Source organism: Nannospalax galili, unplaced genomic scaffold (assembly GCF_000622305.1).
Source record: "Nannospalax galili isolate Female #2095 unplaced genomic scaffold, S.galili_v1.0 scaffold44, whole genome shotgun sequence".
NCBI classification, from domain to species: Eukaryota; Metazoa; Chordata; class Mammalia; order Rodentia; family Spalacidae; genus Nannospalax; species Nannospalax galili.
Window position 1 is genome coordinate 4578775 of NW_008355789.1, and position 19742 is coordinate 4598516.

At 43.8% G+C, this 19742-nt stretch overlaps 1 protein-coding gene across 5 annotated transcripts in view; it reads left to right on the top strand.

Annotated features, from left to right (window-relative positions):
* Nucleotides 1-19742, top strand: part of Micalcl (MICAL C-terminal like) — a 64616-nt gene that overhangs the window by 34215 nt on the left and 10659 nt on the right. For 4 of the 5 annotated variants that reach the window (XR_003847104.1, XM_029556314.1, XM_029556317.1 and 1 more), the window contains 2 exons: nt 2054-2137; nt 6644-6737. Coding sequence is in view for 4 of the 5 variants with exons in the window: in XM_029556314.1 (XP_029412174.1) it covers nt 2054-2137; nt 6644-6737 (178 nt within the window). In the remaining variant the exon portion in view is untranslated. Of the gene's footprint in view, nt 1-2053; nt 2138-3466; nt 3583-6643; nt 6738-19742 lie in introns of those variants that run through there. The other variant, XM_029556316.1, reaches the window with a different exon arrangement.

Consider the following 19742-nt stretch of genomic DNA (forward strand, 5'->3'; position numbering starts at 1 on the left):
AGGACAGCCTTCCTGGAAAGTCATCTCCAGAAAACGGATGATGCACTAGGGATGACTGGAATTCAAAGAGCCGTTAGAATTCTCAGTCCTAAGGAGAATTCTAGATGAATTCCTTTTCTGAGATAGGGGTTTTCACTGAAGGCCTCAAAGCTGAATGCTTTGGATGGCTTCTTTACCATTATCCAAGGGATGGGGCCCAAGCAAGAAGGATCCAGGAAGTCCCGAAGCCTAAGAGCGTTCCATTCCTCGACTTCCGTTTTAGACCTCGAGTGATCTGATAATAGGTCTTTGTTTCTGTTCCCCACTTATGAACATATAAGCGTTTGTGTCTATGCTAGCTCTCACTTAGGGATTTACAAGCATTTGATGAACAGTCAGCTCAACCAGGTACGAGAGTAGTCACCACAGTTCTTACACCCGCACTGGTTTCTGCTGGTATGGAATATCTAGCATGCTCTGATCTTCATTCTAATGTGCAGCACGTTACTGTGGATTTTAGGGAGGACAAACCCACAGGCCAGCTAGAGGAACCATTTCTACAGACAGGATGTGTATGCATGTGTGTATGTATGTATGTATGTATCCTACACACAAAATGATAGATGTTAGTAATCATGCCAGTTGCTAATATGATACAATATCATATAAACATGTTAATAACAAATCATGCAATTTGCCAAGTATTCCATTTTTATTTCAAGATTTATGTTAAAGTGTGGTGGTGTTACCTTATCTAATCCTCACTGTGTCCCTGTGAGGTGGACATGAAGTCTGCTGGGGAAGTTGAGGGGATACCAAGGCTTACACAGCTCAGCTGGGGTGTGATGCTAGCCTTCCTGGCTGGGCTGTCCAGGACTCAACCATTACTCTGCCTCTCTGATCAGCAAAGCTTCCTCAACTTTCCAGTAGGTAGAACCAGCCACAGGACCACTGTGTTCAGAAAAAGTGACATCATGAAGATGCAAGCATCTCTTACACATGTATCGATTTTGAACATTCTTTGCTTTTTCGATTCTATTTTAACAAGCCCAGGCCCACACACCAAACCCAGTGATGGTAATGCTGTGTTGTATAAGCAGGAAAGGTAGAGACAGGCAGTGATCTTACATCTACCTCAAGCCAAGAAATACATTTGAATCATTTAGATACATTCCCCTATTCAGAGGTTGAATTAGATGTTGTCCTTCCAATGTGAGCAGTATTTAAAGTTAACTGGTTTTCATGGAAAGTGAGAGTATGTCTGTCTGTCTGTCTGTCTGTCTGTCTGTCTGTCTCCCCCAGGTCTATCATCCCTAGGAAGTATGATAGTGGTCATGCAAAGCAGAATTTTTAAATTATTAGTTTCCTCAACTGAACCCAGTCAGTACTGGATAAAGTTGCTTCTGTCCCACACATGCATGCTCATGTGTGCGCGCGCACACACACATGCACACACACACACACACACACACACAGCCACCAGCTTCCCATTTCAGCATCTACTAGCCACGTTACTATTGAATTTACATATGACAAATTTATGGTTTACATAAATTTATGATTTATATCTACATATGATTAATTAAAGCTAAATAAAATTGGGAGGCTAGAGAGATGGCTCAGTGGTTGAAAGCATGGACTGCTCATACAGAGGATCCAAGTTCAGTTCTCAGCACCCACGTCTAGTGGCTCACAGCCGCCTGTACCCTAGCTCCAGGAGATCTAATGCCACTCCCTCTTTTGGCCTCCACAGGCACCTATATTCATGTGCACATACCCCCCCACACACACACTCATACACATACACATAATTAAAAACTGAAAACTGAAATTTTAAGTTCAATTTCCTATTCACCGCTCATATCTAGTACTGTGTCACCACCTGAGACTGTTGGCATCCACCTTTCAGGTAGCACAGGTAGAGGTCATTTTTATCATTGTAGAATGTTCTCTTGGATGCTGTTCTTCTAGAAACTGAGCAGTGACTGGGAGCCACTGCATGAAGAGGGCAGAAGGCTATGATTTTTGTAAAGTTTCTTGGTCTTATTTCTTTCTTCTCCGTTGGTTCTTAAAGGAGAAGAAGATGCTCAGAGGAAGGAGGAAACGGGAAAAGCAGCTGGTTAAGCAGGAAGAGTTGAAAAGACTCCACAAGGCTCAGGTCAGCAACATGAGGGCCTGGGACCCTGGGACTCTGGATGGGAAGCAAAGTCCTCTGGGAGTCAATCAAGTACTTGGGAAGGGCCAGTCTTCCTTCCCTGAGAAACCAGGATTGTTGCCATTCTAAAGGTCCTGGCTCAATCCCCAGTGGGATTCTAGAGTGCAGACTTAGCTGTCTCACAATCCGTCACCTTTCCATCTACAGTCTTGTGTCCTGTAAAGTGAGACTGGCACATGGCCTTGGCCTTCGTTCTGAGCCCTGAATCCTTCATAACAGTGACCTTGGTTTTGTGCTCGGTTAGAACATAAGTCATCTGCCAACTCCCTCACTATGTCTCTGCCAAACTGATAGCTGTCAGGGGCTGTCTCCATTTCAAGATGCGTTGAAAGCACAAAGACTTAGTGTTTCTTGCCCTGATGATTTACTCGAAGCATTTCGGTCCAAGCTGATCTGTCCATCTCTGTCACAGATGGACAAAATGAAGCAGAAATTCTAGATGTTCTCCCTTTCCCAAAGACTCATCTTGAAAGACAGTCAATCTTGAGTATCTAAGGACTTAAAATGATTACATGTATTAATCCATAGGACCTTCTGTTGCTTTCCACTGTCTCCTTTATCTGACCATGTGATCTTGTGTGCTAGTCAGCTTCCCATTGATGTAACAAAATGCCAGAGATAATCAATTTTAAAAGAGGAAAGGTTTGTTTTGGCTTATAGGGTCAGAGCTATTAATCCATGATCAGTTGGCTCTGTTGCTTGGGCCTATGGGGAGACACATGGCAGGGAATGTGGGGCGGAACAAGCTGTTCACCTCATGACTCCCTGGGAAGCAAAGAGAGTGAAGGAGGGGATGGGATCTTCATATCCTCTTCAAGACACAGTCCTAACGACCTAACTCTTCTCCTAAGACCCACCCACCTCCTACAAGTTCCATTGCCTCCAAAGGCTGGGAACCAACATTTTAGTAGTGGGCCTTTGGCCTGGTATGGTAGTACACACCTTTAATCCCAGCAGAAGCAGGTGAATATAAGTTTGAGAGTTTGAGGCCAACTTGGTCTACATAGTGAGTTCCAGGGTTATGTAGTAAGACCCTTTCTGGAGGAAAGAGAAAGAAAGAAAGAAAGAAAGAAAGAGAGAGAGAGAGAGAGAGAGAGAGAGAAAGAAAGAAAGAAGAAAGAAAAGAAAGAAAGGGAGAGAGAGAGAGAGAGAGAGGAGGGAGGGAGGGAGGGACATGGGCCTTTGGAGAACATTCCAGCTCCAAACTATAGCATCCTGAAAGGCATTTCTGCCAAAAATGAAGCCATTTAATCCAATTTCCTTTACTCCCAGAGACTTTCCAGGAGCCACCTCATGTTGGACAGAGATGACTCCCATATACTCACCTCTGTCTGTCCCCAGCTTCTAAACCAGCTTTCTTTGAAGCCCGTGAAGTCTCCCTTCTAAGAACAAACCAAGTCTCTATGATCCGGATTGGCAGAGTCAGCAGTTTCTCACTGTAGGCAGGAGGGGGATCATAAGAGAAGATTCTGGTCTTCAGAGTCCTAACCTGCCAGCCCATAGCAGTCCTTTTTAATTGATGAAAATTTCACTTTAGTGTCTAAGAATCAGCACTGTGTTTGCCTGCTTGGACTTCTACAGCCAAAGACCACAGACTGGGTGGTTTAAACAACAGCGAGATCAGTGTGTTATCAACTTGAAGTCTGCCAAGACCACTCTTCTTGGCTTCTGGCTTAGAGACAATACCATCCCACTGGAGCCCCACAAGGTCTTTTTATATATGAGCATGGGGGTGGGGGAGTTTGGTGTCTCTTCCTCTTCTTTACAACCTCAGGGAACCCCAGTTATAGCCTAAAAAAACCCTGTCTCTAAGTATAATCACATGAGAAATTAAAGCTTCAGCCCATGAGTTCAGACGCAACACAATTTAGCTCATGCAGCCTCATAACTGTAACTGCCCTGTGATCAGTAATAAAGTCATTTAGCTGTTTCTCATCTTTAACAATTTTATAATAAGAAGAGATGGATTTATGAATACACCGTCATCTTTTAAAGTGACAGAAAGGAAACGGGCATGAGATTACAGTTATAAGTAAAATTCCCATCTACTTTATGTTTTATACTTAAATACTTGTAGCTGGGACAGGGAGAGCTCGGTGGCTGCTTGGGCCCTACCCCTGGTTGGGTCTCTTCATGGTATTAGAGGTGCCTGGGCCACTGTTCCTATGATCCCAGGAGAGGTTTAGAAGGATGAGAGTTAGGAACAAGGTAGAGGGGTGCACAGGTATACTTCCTGCCCAGATAGCTCATGGTTTCTTTAAAATATTTTATTTGTTATTATTTTATGTGTATGGGTGTTGCTTGCATGTGTAAAAGTGAACCCATGCATGCAATGCTCAAAGAGGCCAGAAGAGGGCACAGGAGTCCATGTAACTGGAGTAACAGACTTGTGGGTGCTGGGATTCAAACCTGGGTCCTCTGCAAGAGCATCCAGGGCTCTTAGCCACTGAACCATCTCTCCAGCCTTCATGGTTTCTTTAATGTACCTGCTTAGCTATGTGCAAGATCTGCTCTACCTAGGACTGTGTCTTTTGGTACTCTGCCCTAGTTTCATTTCCATTGCTGTGATAAAATACCCTGACCAAAAAAAAAAAAAAAAACTTAGGGGAGAAAGGGTTTATTGTTGCCACAATTCCAGGTTACAGACCATCAGAAGTCAAAGTGGCAGAAATGTAGAGCGCACATCTTCAGGAGCAAAGATGAATGAATGCATGCTTAGCCTCTTGCTTACTTGCACTAAGCTTGATTTCTCCACTCATACAGTCCAGGATCCCCTGCCTAGGGAATGTGCCACCCACAGTGGGCTGGATCATCCCTCATCCATTAACTAAGACAACCCTTCACACACATACAGCCCCGTGTTTGAAAGCAAAGGAAGTTGATGGAGATGAACACACCTTAAAAGTAAATGACATTCCTCCATTTGCCTTCCTACGAGATCCAGGAGAAGAGTAGCTAGCAGAGAAAATAGATGTACAAACACAAACATGATTCCATTAATAAGGGCTTGGGTGGGTCTAAGAATGAGCTGTTCCCTAATGGGTTCAGTATCTTGTGTTCTGTCTTCATAACTAGAAAGTAACAGAGCCACAGACACCTCTACAGTGTTAGTACCCTGGGCTTCAGCTGCTGGTACACAGAAAGGACAGGGGCCACTTGTATCTAGGATAGAAGGCAGCATGATCCAAAAAGGAACAGCAGCCCCAGGAGCGGCCCAGGCCTCCCTGTCCAGGAGGTATCAGCTACTTCTTCCCGCAGAATAGAATATAAGCCTACCCCCAGCCTCTGCTTAGGAGTAGCCTTAGCCCTGGTCACTGAGCCTTTGATCATAGTCCTTGGCTGTGGGCTCACAGGGGCCCAGGACCCATGAGAACCCCCTAGTCAGCCCAGGATCCCCTCACCTAGAGGACTCTAGTGTGATGGGTCTTGTCAGAGGAAATTTTTTTTAACTTTAAAAATGGTTTTATTTATTTTTTCATTTTTATTGTTTTTAATTTTAATTTTAATCTTTGAGAAGTCCATACATGAATATTATCTTGGCATTATTTCCACCCCTCCCAGTTCCCCACACCTCCTCCCATGATCCCCCCTTCCTTCTCAATTTCTTATCCTCTTCTTCATTATTATTATAGATACAATAATTTAAAATTTTTAAAATTTTATTTATTATTTTTATTTCATGTGTATGCATGTATTGCCTGCATGGAGGTAAGTGTACCCATGTCGTGCAATGCCCGTGGAGGTCAGAAGAGGCTGTCGGATCCCCTGGGACTGGAGTTATGGATAGTTGTTAGCTGCCATGTGGGTGTTGGGATTTGAACCTGGGTCTACTGCAAGAACAATCAGTATTCTTAACCGCTGAGCCATCTCTCCAGCACCATACATACTTTTATAAATATACATAAATCTAATGCATTGAGTCCATTTAATGGTGCTTATGTGTGTCTGTGTTTAGGGCTGCCCTTTAGGGTTAGAATCTCTCGAGGAGCTATTCCCTGGAGAAAACTGATTCTCCCTACCTCAGTATCCATTGATTGCCTGTAGCTCTTCATCTTAAGGCGTGACCCCCGTGACATTACCCCCATCCACATTGGCATGTCAACTTTTGTCATTATGCAGATCTTGTCAGACTAGCATACTGTGGAGATTCATTCGTATAGCTTCTTTATCATGTCTAGACTGCATTAACTAGCAGCAGGTGTTTTGTCCCTCTGGTTCTTACATTCTTTCCACAGAGGAAAGGTTTTGTCATTTATGTGCAGGCTGATTGCTCACTGTGGTTCATCTAAAATAGGAAAGCACCAAGGTCCATTCCTGGGGGCTCAGAGGTCTCTGCCAGGTGACCCAGGGCAGTGACATCTTTCCCTGGAGAGCTAGTGGCAGGCTCAGCTCCCTTGTGTGCATCCACACATGCAGATCCCCTTGTGACAGGCGGTCTTGATCTTGCAGGCCATCCAGAGGCAGCTAGAGGAGGTGGAGGAGCATCAGAGGGCATCAGAAATCCAGGGCGTGAGGCTGGAGAAGGCGCTGAGGGGAGAGGCAGGTACGACTTGTGCATTGACAGCAGTGGGTGTTCAACTGGATTTGGGGTCTGAAAATAGTGCTGGCTTTGAATGGAGGGATGGAAGAGAAAGAGGACCTGTCACCCACAGGGGGCAGGTCAACACGGGCATGTGGTGCTAAGTCTACACTGCCTCATACTTTAAATGTCAAGCTGCTGGTTCATCTGAAATTCTTCTGGGTGTCCATCAGCCTGGGGCTTTGTGACTTGGGATCCTCTTTGCATGAACAATCTTTACAACTCAGAGGTTAGGAAGCATCCAATAGGAATATTTGGTTTATCAAACAATGTTGGTCAGAATCCTAGTTTCTGGGACTGGGAAGATGACCCAGGTGGTAAAGCACTTTCTGCACAAACATGAGGACCTGAGTTCAACTCCCTAGCACTCATGAAAAAAAGCTGGTTTGTGGCAGCATGAAATCCCAGCACTGGAGAGGCTGAGACATGCTTACCAGCCAGTCTGACCAAAATAGTAAGCTCCAGGTTCAGTGAGAGACACTGTCTCAAAAAATAAAATAAGGTGGTGCCAGGCATTATAGCACATACCTTTAATCCCAGCACTCGGGAAGCAGAGGCAGGCAGATCTCTGTAAGTTTGAGGCCAGCCTGGTCTACGTAGGGAGTTCCAGGCCAGCTAGGGCTACACGGAGACTCTATCTAAAAAAAACAAGCAAGCAAACAAAAAATAGTAATAATAAGGTGGAAAGTGATTGAGGAAGACACTTGACCTTGACCTCTGGTCTCCACATGCACGTGCACACACAGACCACTTACAGACAAGCCATAGCCCGGGGCTGGCATGCAGCAGGTGATCAAACAGCATGTGTTTCTTTTCTTGCTAAATCCTACCATGAATTTCCATATACAGAGAGCCCATATTTGCTCAACAGAAGGAGGCTTCCTTTAAAAAATGCTGACTGCTCCTTGCCGCTTGAACCAAGAGAGGCATGCATGGGCTCGCGCTCCACCTGGTTGTGTGGCTTTTGGTGCTGTGAACTGCCCTTGTTTGGTGTTTGGTGTTTGGTATAATAATATTCCCAATCAAGGAGGCTCTAATACTTACTTGTCTTTAGGAATTTCCTGATTGGAGTGAGAACTTTGGAAATGAGAAGACTACATCAGCAAATTGAGGGTGTTTTTTAATGTGCCATTACAGATACATGCTGATGTAGGGCACAGTGGGGAAAGTAAACGTACAGGCACCAAAGAGCCTATGTTGGGCTGGGGAGATAGCCCAGTGGTAAAGTGCTTATGGCACAAGCACAAAAACCTGAATTTGATCCCCAGAACTCATGTAAAAAGCCAGGCATGCTGGTGTGCATTAATCCCAGAGCTAGGGAGGGAGAGACAGACAGATCCCTGGGGTTCAGGGATCAGCCATCCTAGCCCAATTGGTAATCTCTAGGCTCAAAAATCAAGGTGGATGGCAGTTCAGGAATGACACCCAAAGTTGGCCTCTGGCCTCCATATGCACGTGCACACCCACGCTTGCATGCATACACACACGTGCACCCACCCATACTCACATACACACAAAGTAACCTCTGTTTAAATTTATTCTACTTCATGCCGAATGGGCAGTGAAGGTCTAGGGATGGGGCTCAGAGTTAGCTTGCCTAGCATGCATGATGAGGCCCTGGGTTTAGGCCTTAGCATCACAAGCAACTAAAATCATATTACCTATTAGAGCTGGACGGTCCTAGGAATATCCCTCAACCTCTCTATAGCTAATCTCTACTATACCAGGTTATCTTGAGAATTCAGGCGTTGGTGGCACCTACTGGAGTCTCTCACACGTAGGCAGTCAATGAACACTACCTAAGTATTAGTCTACAAAGTATTTGTCAACGCTCACACAAAATACTTGTAAAGCTGTAATTATCTCTGTAATCTTTACTGCCTGGAAATTAAACAATAGACACCAAATATTTAAAGCAAGTTCTGGAAATCACCCTCAATCTCCAAAAATGGGAAAAAATGAAGTTCTTTTGAGCCATACTTTAAGAAATGTGGCCAGCTGGTGGTGTTGTCAAAGGTGCACTAGGCCAGCCAAAAGATGTATTTCATTCCTTCCCTTTCTATCCACAGTAAATTAATTCCCGTGTTAAGTCTATACGTCTTTTTCTCCTTGAATGTCCTTGTAGGGGTGGCGGATGGAAATCAACAGGGGCAGAGCCAAAAAGAGTCAAGTCACCCAAGTGACCAGCCTCAAAGGAAGCCAGATGAGAGCTTTGCAAGCCGGGCCATCAAAATTAATACATGCTAACTCATGATAACAACCTGTGCTATGGTAGTAGTCCTTTGTGGCTCAGTATTCTATGTGGTGCCTTTAAGAGACCGCCCTGCCGCTCAAGCAAATGACCAGTGTTTATTGGGTTAACTTGTATTTAAGCTGGCCTCCGCTGTTCCCAATTGAGTGATTTAATGGGAATTATTTAATAGGTATTATTACGATAATTAGACAATGATCAAGTTAGGCAATAATATTGAGCTATCGAGGTTGTGAATAACCAAATTTAGAGGCAGGCCTGCAAACAGAGGTAGGCTGCGACAGTTAGGCGAGGCCCCTCTCATAATGACGGGAAGCCTGAAAGGGGCTTTTGTTCCTGGGAGTTATTCATTAGCCTGGCATTCAATTAGAAGACCGTGCAGGGGGGTGCAGGGATGCAGGGGTGCGGGCCCTGACCGCTGAGGAGTAAGATGAGGCTTTGATGAGATCTTCATTGTCCTGACAATTCTTGCTTTTTTTTTTTTTATTTTTTTCCCAATAGTCAGAAATAAGCCCCCACCACCACCCCGTGATCCCCGCCCCACCACCCCGTGGTACACCCCCCCTCCCGCCCTCCAGCTCAATTTGTCCAGGAAAGGGAAACAAAGAAGCAGAAAGCTAACCATCCACCCCAGATGACAAATCCTGTTTCTCAGGATGTCTCTGTGTGTGGTGGATGTCTTTGGCAGAGGCAGCGAAGAACCCCTGTGGTCCCAGCAGCACAAGTCACTGATAGACGGAGATATGTAGTGAACCCTGGGTCCCTCCACCTTCCTTGAGTAACCAGGCCTAGCTTTACTGCTAGTTGGATTCAGTTGAGACACTGTCTGCTACCTACTGGTTTGTGGTTGTCACTGTGAGCAGAGTTGTACACTGGAATTATGGTTTGCCCAGATTTAGCAAGCCACCACCATGCAGACTCAGGTGGTCAGGATGGCAGAGTCTGAACTTCCTTTCCATGTCTGAAGACAGGTTGAAATCAGGTGCAAACTGAGAGCATCTTCAAGCTTCATCCCCAGGGATGTAGACAAGCATTCTCCCTCCCCATAGCTTTGCTCTCTTCACTGGCCATCAGCATTTGGCTTCCCTCCCTGACCAAAGATTGGCGTTTCCAAAGACAAGGCGGGACGAGGGAGGCTGCCAGCAGGGGGCAGCAGCAGCACACACGATGAGTGATTGCTGGACAGTCTGGCCAGGAAGAGGGAAGTAGTTTGGCGGTTGCTCTGCGGTTTTCATCTTGACTGCTGCTGAGGAACCCAAGGAATGATAATTTCCTGGCTCGTGTGGCGGTGAAGAGTTCTAGACAGAGCTCAGGCATGAGTCAGGTGGCCCGGAATGAAACTTGACTCCCACAGTACTCTGCAGTTACTACTCTGCGATTCCCCATCTGTAAAATGGCCTCCTCCAAGGACGGTAGGAATAAAAGAGGAAATGATGGGTCGGGGCAGTGGCTCAGTGGGTGAAGTACTTGGGAGGAGGAGACAGGGGAATATCTACAACTCACTGACCAGACAGAGCAGCCAAATCAGTGAGGGCCCCCCCACCCCTGCCCGGATTCAAAAACTAAGGTAGAGAGTGACTGAGGAAGATACCTAATATCTACCTCTGGCCTACACACACACACACACACACACACACACAGAGTAAATGATTTCATTTTAGTATAGCATTTGTTAAAAGGGCCTGGCACATCATAGACCTTCAAAAGCATGAATTTTCATTCTTTCCCTTTAAGTCCCCATCATTATGAAGCCCAGCCGGGTAGCCAATCATCTCTCAGATCATATTTATCTATTCATTCTTCACATTCACTTATCACGACTTTTCCTAGGCAAGATTTAAGCTGCTTTCCATACATATGTATAATAATAGGTTTCACATGTTAAGTCCATATAAGAATCTCGAAGGAAGCCAGGCTTGATGGTCCATGCCTGTAATCCTAGCACTCAGAAGGCTGAGGCAGGAGGATAGCCAGTTTAAGGCCAGCCTGGACTACATGGTGAGACCTTGTCTCAAAAAGGAGGAGGAAGAGGAGGAGGAGGAAAAGCTGGAGGAAGATAATTTCAATGTAGATTTATTTTAAAATTTTATTACATTTATTTGTAAGTTGTGCATATGTGTGTATGTGTGTGCATGTTGCGGCACATGTGTGAAGGTCAGAGGATGACTTGCAAGAGTTGGTTCAAACTCAGGTTGGCAGCCTTGGTGGCAGGTGCCTTCACCCACTGAGCCACCTCACTGACCCTAAATGTAGATTTCTTTTTAAGGATTTTTTTTCTTTTTGAGACAGGGTCTCCCTGTAGCTCCAGCTGGCCTAGTTAAGGACTTATTTTTAATCATACATGTGTGTGTCTATGTATATATATGCCACATGTGTGCAGGTGCTCATGGAGACAGGAAGAGGGCAAGAGATACCCTAGAGCTATAATTACAGGCAGTTGTGAGCTGCCAGTAGGTCCTGGGAACTGAACTCTGGTCCTTTCTAGGAGCAGCAAGCATTCTTATCAAGCCATCTCTCCAGCCCCCAAGGTAAATTCTTATCGTTACTCCCAATACAACAGCAACTCAGTAAACTCAGCTGAACAAAGAAGGTGAAACACCGTAGCTTGGAGGCATGACTCTTCGACAGTGTACATTATTGGGGATAGATTTGGAAGGAGTGGGTGTCCTTTAGATAGTCTCCCATAACTCCCTGTTCTCCAATGAAGTGGGCTGGTGTTTCACACCCCAACCCCCTTTACCAGCCATCCCATGTGGCTGACTTCTCTGTGGGTCATCAGAGCAGGGGAAAGGATGAGGCGTCTTTGCAAGACCATAAGTGGAACCACAGGTCAGTTGAATCCCATAATAAAACAAGATATTGTCAGAAAAGAATTCTACCCTCATAGAGGCTAGCCAGGAGTAACTCAAATCCAAAGTAACTGAAGTCCAAACAGTTTGGACTGGTTTCCCACAAATCTATAGAAACCATCAGTGAAGATCAATGCATCTTAGGAGGGAGCTTGTGACTCACTGCACAGCAAACAGCAGGAGCATCAGCATGGTGGCTGGAGAGGCCTGTCCCCAGGCTCCAGGGTGAGATGCAGTAAATGGTGGGTTGTACAACAATCACACTGGGATGTCCTGAACTGCTCTCAGAATTCTCTACTTGTCAAGACACAGGAGTGGCTCAGGCTCTAGGCCTTGTGGTCTGCACATTTGCAAAGATATGCAGGTGTGCTCACAAGCCACAGAAGACGGCCTCATTCACAAATACCACCAACCATCTGTTAGATGTCTACCTGTTTCCAGCCTCACTGGCTGCTCCATAGATACAGGCACACCCAACCTGTGGCCTATGGGTGGTTAGCTATGAACACAGCCCAACACAAAATCATAAACTTTCGTTAAATGTTGTGAGAACTTTAACTCACTTGTGCAGTTCTCTGGTGTGAACTTTGTAGATGGATAGTATCATGTCACAATGTCGAAAGGTTAGTTACCAGCCCCCTTGTCAGCCAAGTGTTAAGATTAGTGGCAGCCCTCTTAAGTTGATGGTTTAAAACAAAACAGGAATAAATGAAAAAGAATTGAACAAGAGAAACAAGCAAAGATATAGCAGATGTTCAAAAGGATAAAAGAATTTAATGAACAGAAATCCCATTGATTTTTATTTTATTTAAAAAATATTTTTTATGTAATGTATATGAGTGTATTATCTGCATGTATGTAAGTACACCAGTGTCGCGCAATGCCCACAGAGTCAGAAGAAGGCATTGGATTCCCCTGGAATTGGAGTTATGGACAACCGTCAGCCACCATGTGGGTGCTGGAATCAAACCCAGGTCCTCTGCAAAAGCAACCAGTGCTCTCAACCACTGAGCCATCTCTCTAGGCCCCTCCTTGATTTTTAAAACCTGACAATCAAGTGTGGTTTCATAATAACCATATTAAAAATGAGAAAAACATTATATTTTTAATAGAAAGGGGGAAAATCACTTGACAAAATTAAACACCCATGACTCAGAGGCTTAAGAAACTTGCTGCTAAGCCTGATGATTTGAGTTTGATCTCCAAGATCTACATGGTAGGAGAGAAACAACTCCCACAAGTTGTCCTCTGACCTTTGTAGGTACAGTGTAGCATACACATGTGCACACACACGATAAATAAATAAATGCAATAATTTTTTTTAAAAATTGACACTCATAGGGGTTGGAGGGATAGCTCAGTGGTTAAGAACCCTAACTGCTCTTGTAAAAGACCTGGGTTCAAATCCCAGGACCCATATGGCAGCTAACAACTGTCTGTAACTCCAGTTTTGATTTGACACCCTCTTCTGACCTCCCTGGGCACTGCAAAACACGGGTACACTTACATATATGCAGGCATAACACTTATACACATAAAATAAAAATAAATTAATTAAAAGATTTTAAAATTTACACTTATTTTGGGTACAAAAATCTCCCCTCATTCCCAAAATCCTACAACAAATAGCACTGTTGAATAGAAAAATTCTTTCTAACAATCAATAATAAAGTAAGGCTTCCTACCATTGCATTTTCTATGCGGCACAATCCCAGCAGATTCAGCAAGATGGGGTGTGGGATGAGGATACAGCAATTGGAAAAGAAGGAATGAATTTGTGTTGTTTCCAGACCATGAAACCATCCACTGAGAAAACCCAAACGACTGTATGAATAAATTAAAATCACAACGGCTAGATATCATATCAAACTGGGGGAGACTGGTTCAGCGAGTAAAAGTGCTTGCTGCATCAGCAGGAGGACCTGAGTTTGGATCCCTGCACCCATGTAAAGAGCCAGGCTTGGCCTGTAACCCCAATGCTGAGGGCATGGAGATTGGAGGATGGCTAAGACTTGTTGGCTGCCAGCCCAGCCCCAGGTTCAGCAAAGATGGCTCAGTGGTTAAGAGAGCTTGCTGCTATTGCAGATGACCAGAGTTTGGTTCCCAGAACCCATGTTGGGCAACTCACAACTGCCTGTAACTCCAACTCCAGGTGATTCAACATACTCTTCTGGCCTTTGTGGGTACTCACACACGTGCATATACGTACACACACACACATACACATAAATACATAATAAAATTAAGCTTAAAAAAACTAGTAAAACCACTAATCTAGGAAATGTGTTTGCAAGAAATATAACCAAAAAGAATGAACATTCTAGAACACCTCAAACTCTTTCAAGTCAATAACATCCAAGTAACCCAATATAAAAAATAGACAAATGATATATACATTTCACAAAGGTAAAGCATAAATGGCCAATAAACATGTGCAAAAGATGCTGATCTCAGTAATTAGGGAAATGCAAATTTGGACTGTTTAAACTATCAAAAAATTTATTATTTTTTTATTTTTATGTCTATGAATGTTATGCCTGTATCTATGTAAGTACACCCATGTTGCGCAATGCCCATAGAGGTCAGAAGAGTGTGTCGGGTCCCCCATAACTGAAGTTACAGTTGTTAGATGCTGTGTGGGTGCTGGGAATTGAACCTGGGTCTTCTGTAAGAGCAGCTCTTAATTGCTGAGTCATCTCTCCAGCCCTGATCACATGACATATTTGTCCTGGATGTCAATGGGAGCATGAATTGTCATTCAATCCCTACTGCCCCCAAAAAATCAAAACTCAGAGAACAAAACACAGCCCTTCCTCAGCCAGTCTGGAGAAGATGCTCCACACAGCCCCTAAGGGTGCCCATCGCGTAACTCCAATGCCTGCAAGCATCATGAAGGTATCAGGTGCATTAACAAAATTGCAGCAAACACCATTTAGTACTCTGCACAGATTCCAAACACGTCTAAAGAATGAGTTCTGAGCCAGAGAGCAAAACAAGACTTGACTTGGAAAAGCCAAACACCAAGACACAACCAGAGAAGTATTCAGAAACACCTACAAAGGAAAATGTTTACAGAAAAGCAGGACTTTAAAGAGCAGATTGTTCATTTGTTCTGTTATTTTCCAGTCAGGAAAAAAAAAAAAAGCTACTGAACATTATATGCTGGTCACCCCAAGATGAGCAGGGACTAAGGTGTGCCTGGCGTGGTGGCTTGAACTTGATTGTGGAGAGTCGTTGAATTTCAGTGAGGAGTGACAAAATTTGCTTTGCATTTTTGAGAGCACTCCAGCAAAACTGGGTCAGTATAAAGATTTTATTAATAAAAAAAAAAAGTTGTTTTGTGTTAAGTTTTGGATTTTTTTTCTTTTTCTTTTTTTTTTTTTTTTACTGTTTGGTTATTTGGTTGATATTTTTGAGACAGTCTCAAGACAGTAGCCCAAGCTGGCCTTGAACTCCTAATCCTCATGCCTACACCTCCCAAGTGCTGGGGTGCCACCCGCCATTGAGTGTTGATTATTAGTTTACCATGGCAAATGGGATTCTTCTGTTGTGTCTAGAAGAGGTGTGAGATAAGGATTCAGGAGCTGGCTGATGGTGGACCCAAGCAGAGAGTGAGAGGAAGGGTTATGGATAACTGGACTGTCTTTTTCCTGGCCCAAGGCCACTTGCCCTCTGGCCTCACCTCTCTCACTGAAGCCTGGTCCTGCCCAGAAGAGCTTTGAGTGTAACAGCAGCAGCCAATGGGAGATATGAGAAAGCAAAGAAGCTGCATGGCACCACACACTCACATCTTCCCAAGAGCTGCCACTGATCCTCCCTGCCATGGGCATTTTCATGAGAGGAGCAGAATTAGTAACACTTTTGTTAACCTCAAGTTGTTACAAGACTTACAAGACCAAGGATAGCCACGTATCATCAAGTCAGGGGTCACCACCTAGCTGGGTTTTAAAGGTTCATAATCCTCATGAAACTATACAGCTAGACATGGGATGAAATGAGAGAGGAGTACATCACAAAGGACAGTGACTGGAGGTTTACTATATGCCAAGCACTGTGCCGAGCATTTCCCATGCATTATCTCATTAACATCCCTATGCACTGTAAGAGGCAGGACTGTCAGCATCCTCATTTCCAAACATGGGGGAGACGGGACGGACAAGCATGAGGTTAACTTGCAGAATGTTACAGGCTTGACTGATCTGAAAGCCCACGATTTGTCCACTCTCCCACATCTACAGAGGGAGGTGATGCTTTCTAGACTTCACAGGACCCACAAGGGCAGAATGTGATAGTTAGTGGAAATGGTGGGGAGATAACCCAGTGTGCTGTTAGAATGTTGACCAAGGTTCCCTGTACTCAAAACTTTGAGAAGGCAAGTTCCCTGGTGTCTTAGTTACATTTCTGTTGCTGTGATACATATCATGACACAAATAACTTAAGGGAGAAGGTTTATTTTGACTTAAAATTCCAAAGGGATACAGTCTATCAAGGTGGGGAAGGCATGGGAGTGGGAGCAGGAAGCCAGTTGGTCACGTTGCACATGTACTAAGGAAGCAAAGAGGGAACAGGAAGTGGAGCCAGGCTATAGAGCCTTGGGACACCACCCTGTGGCCCACTTTCTTCAGTGAGGCTCCACCTCCTAAAGTTCCACAACCTTCTTAAACAGCACCAACAGTGAAGACCAAGTGTTCAAACATGTGAGCCTATGGGGGACATAGCACAAACCACACACCTCTCGTTGCCATGACCAAATACCTTACAAGAAGCAACTTAAGGAAGGAAGGATTTATTTTGGCTCCTAGTTTGGGGGAACACAGTCCATTGCAGTGGAGATGGCACTGGGCAACTCCATAGTCGTTCACATCTCCAGGATCACACGGAGGAGAACAGAAATAAGCTGGGCTATAAACTTCAAGCCAAGCCCCAAGTGACCCACTTTCTCCATCTAGGCACCACTCCGAAGGTTCTACAACCTCTCAAGACAGGAAGGGACCAAGTGTGCAACTATATAAGCCTATGAGGGACATTTTACATCCAAACTATACCTGGAAACTTATATAAGAATCTATGTCCAAAGAGCCCCCCCAAAGTGACTTTGTTTGTTAAAAAAAAACGGAAGGCTATAAAAAAAAGAACTGAAGGGGCTAGAGAGATGGCTCAGAGATTAAGAACACTGCTGTTCTTACAGAGGACCTGGGTTCGATTCCCAGAACCCACATGGAGGTTAACAACCATCCGTTACTCGGGTTCTAGGGGATCCAATACCCTCTTCTGGGCTCTTTGGGTATTGCATGCATGCACCTGGTGCACTTACATACATGTAGGCAAAACACTCATACACATAAAATAAAAATAAATAAAAATATTTTAAAAACCAAACTGAAGTCAATAAAATTACTCAATTATTCCACTGATAGAAGGAAATTAAGCAATTCAATTCATTTTGTGTTTGTTCAGCACGTGTCAATGGAAGTCTGTGCCATGGGCTAAAGTTTTAGAAGGATACATGACAGAGGTGGGGGCACATCATCCAGTTAAAAAACTAGCTAGATTCTGTAGGTAGGATGCAGCAAAGAGGTTGAATTTGAAAAAAAAAAACAACAGCAAAAAAATTATCTCTAAAAAAAAATTATCTTTAAAGTTGTTTCTTTTGGACTGGGAGCAAGGAAAGGAAAAGCCCAGGACTCGTAGCAGATGGTACAATGTTACAAAAAGAGGAAAGACAGAATTTTCAACTCTCAGCGTTTCTGTTTTCTCTAACATAGAAACCAGTCCTCAATCTAGAAACATTAAACAAATATCTAGAAGATGAAATGGAATCTGGATAGATGATAAAATGGGAGGACTGGGAATTTAGACTCGAGCTTAGGTGAAAGATGGTACACAGAGAGGGTCTTGAAGGTGATATTGTTTCACCAGACTCGGTCATACAAAATAAAATAAGTCCCTGCCATTGACGTAACTTGCAATTGTGACTTCAGTGCTCAGAAACTCATAGAGAATTCCAAGGCTCAAAGATTAGAGGTTTTCTCACTTTTCAGATGGTAAAGAAACATGGTGTGTGATCCCTTGTCAAACTTCTAGAAAACAGTGCTAAAGAAATAGCAAACCTTTGGGAGGAAATGTAGAGGTTCCTAGGTACCATTGGTGCTTACGGAAAAGTTGTGAAGAACATGTTACTTCTTGTTCTGGGTAGAGTTTCAAGTTTGGTCATGCAGGTGAATATGGTAGATGTTATGCAGCTCGATTTTTGGACATTATTTTCTTCTCAGTTTCCTGTGGCAGCATCATGGACAAGCGACAGTCTGTGGACTGCCTGATACCAGTATTGGTATGTTCAGATCAGCCCAGCCAAGGCTAGGAAAGGTCCTGAAGATGGCTCAGAATTATCTGCTCCTGGTTCCATTAAGGTTGTCAATGTCACATGAAGATATAGGATATCCATTTTTTTAATTCTGCAGAAATCCTAGTCTAAAGACATGTGCAGGGGGATGGAGAGATGGCTCAGTGGTTAAGAGCAAGTATTGCTCTGAGAGAAGACACAAATTCATTCCTAGGATCCACATTGAGTGGTTCATAGCTGCCTGTAACTCCAGATCCAGGGGATCTGACATCCTCTTCTGGTTTCCATGGGCACCTACACTCATGTGCATAGACTCACACAGAGATGTACCCACATACACTAAAGTAAAAAGAAAACAGAAATGTTTCAGTTAGATAAAATAGTCAAAAGATTTCCCTATAATAAAGCAAAATAAACAAGATGACAGGCAGTTAATTGGTTAGTTGCTAGTTTTTTTTTTTTAATTTTGATTTATTTTTATTTTATGTGTTTGAGTGTTTTGCTTGCAAATATGTAAGTGCACCCATGTTGTACAATGCCCAAGGAGGTCAGAAGAGGGTATCAGATCCCTTGGAACTGATGTTATAGATTGTTAGCTGCCATGTGGGTGCTGAGACCTGAACCACCAGGTCCTCTGTGAGAACAGCCAGTGCTCTTAACCACTGAGCCATCTCCCCAACCCCAGTTGTTAGTTTTTAAGGACAGGGCCTTACTGTGTAGTCCAGGCTGACCTGGAACTTACTTTGTAGCCCATGCTGGCTTTGAACTCGCGGTGAGCTTCTTGCCTTAACCTCCCAAGCGCTGGGCACACTCAGTTTAACAAGATGGTATTTAATGAGATGCATGTGATGTTTTGAATTAGGTTAAGAAAAGGATTAATTACATAAGTCAAACATGAGGCACAACTCCATCATCAGTATTATAGAAAAAACAGAATTCCTTTGTGAGTGAATATAAGTCCCAGTGACCAGGGCTGTTAAAAAGACTTCAGCGGGTACTCCAATTGCCTCACCCTGCATCCCTGTTCAGCATGGAACGGTCTGCGCCCCTATTCCCTATTGGCAATTTGGGTAACCCCTTCAGAGGATGGCATGATAAGAATAGGAGGTAGGAATTGGCTAGGCAGTTAGGGTAAAAAGACCCCAAAGAAATGTAGCCAGTTTCTGGGATAAAAGTAAAAATGTCCTTGGGCCTGTTAGCAATATACTCTGCTCCAAGGCCAAAAATGTCAAAAGTATTTGGGAGCTTGTATCTAATCCTTAAAAGATTTTAGGGTTACCTCTTTGGGTGGGTGATGTTAGAGTAGCCAAAAGCCCCATAAAAATAAATAAATGAAAGAAGGGAAAAAAAGAAAGAGAAAAAAGTGATGAAGAGATATGGGAGGGGTTGGAAGGGAGGGAGTGGGCATAGATTTGATCAAAACACCTTATATGCATGTATCTCAACAAAGTTTTTGTAAAAGTTAAAAAAAAAAAGACTTCAGTGACCCTGAATCATATGAAAAAGAGTAAAAGGTCTCCTCGCTT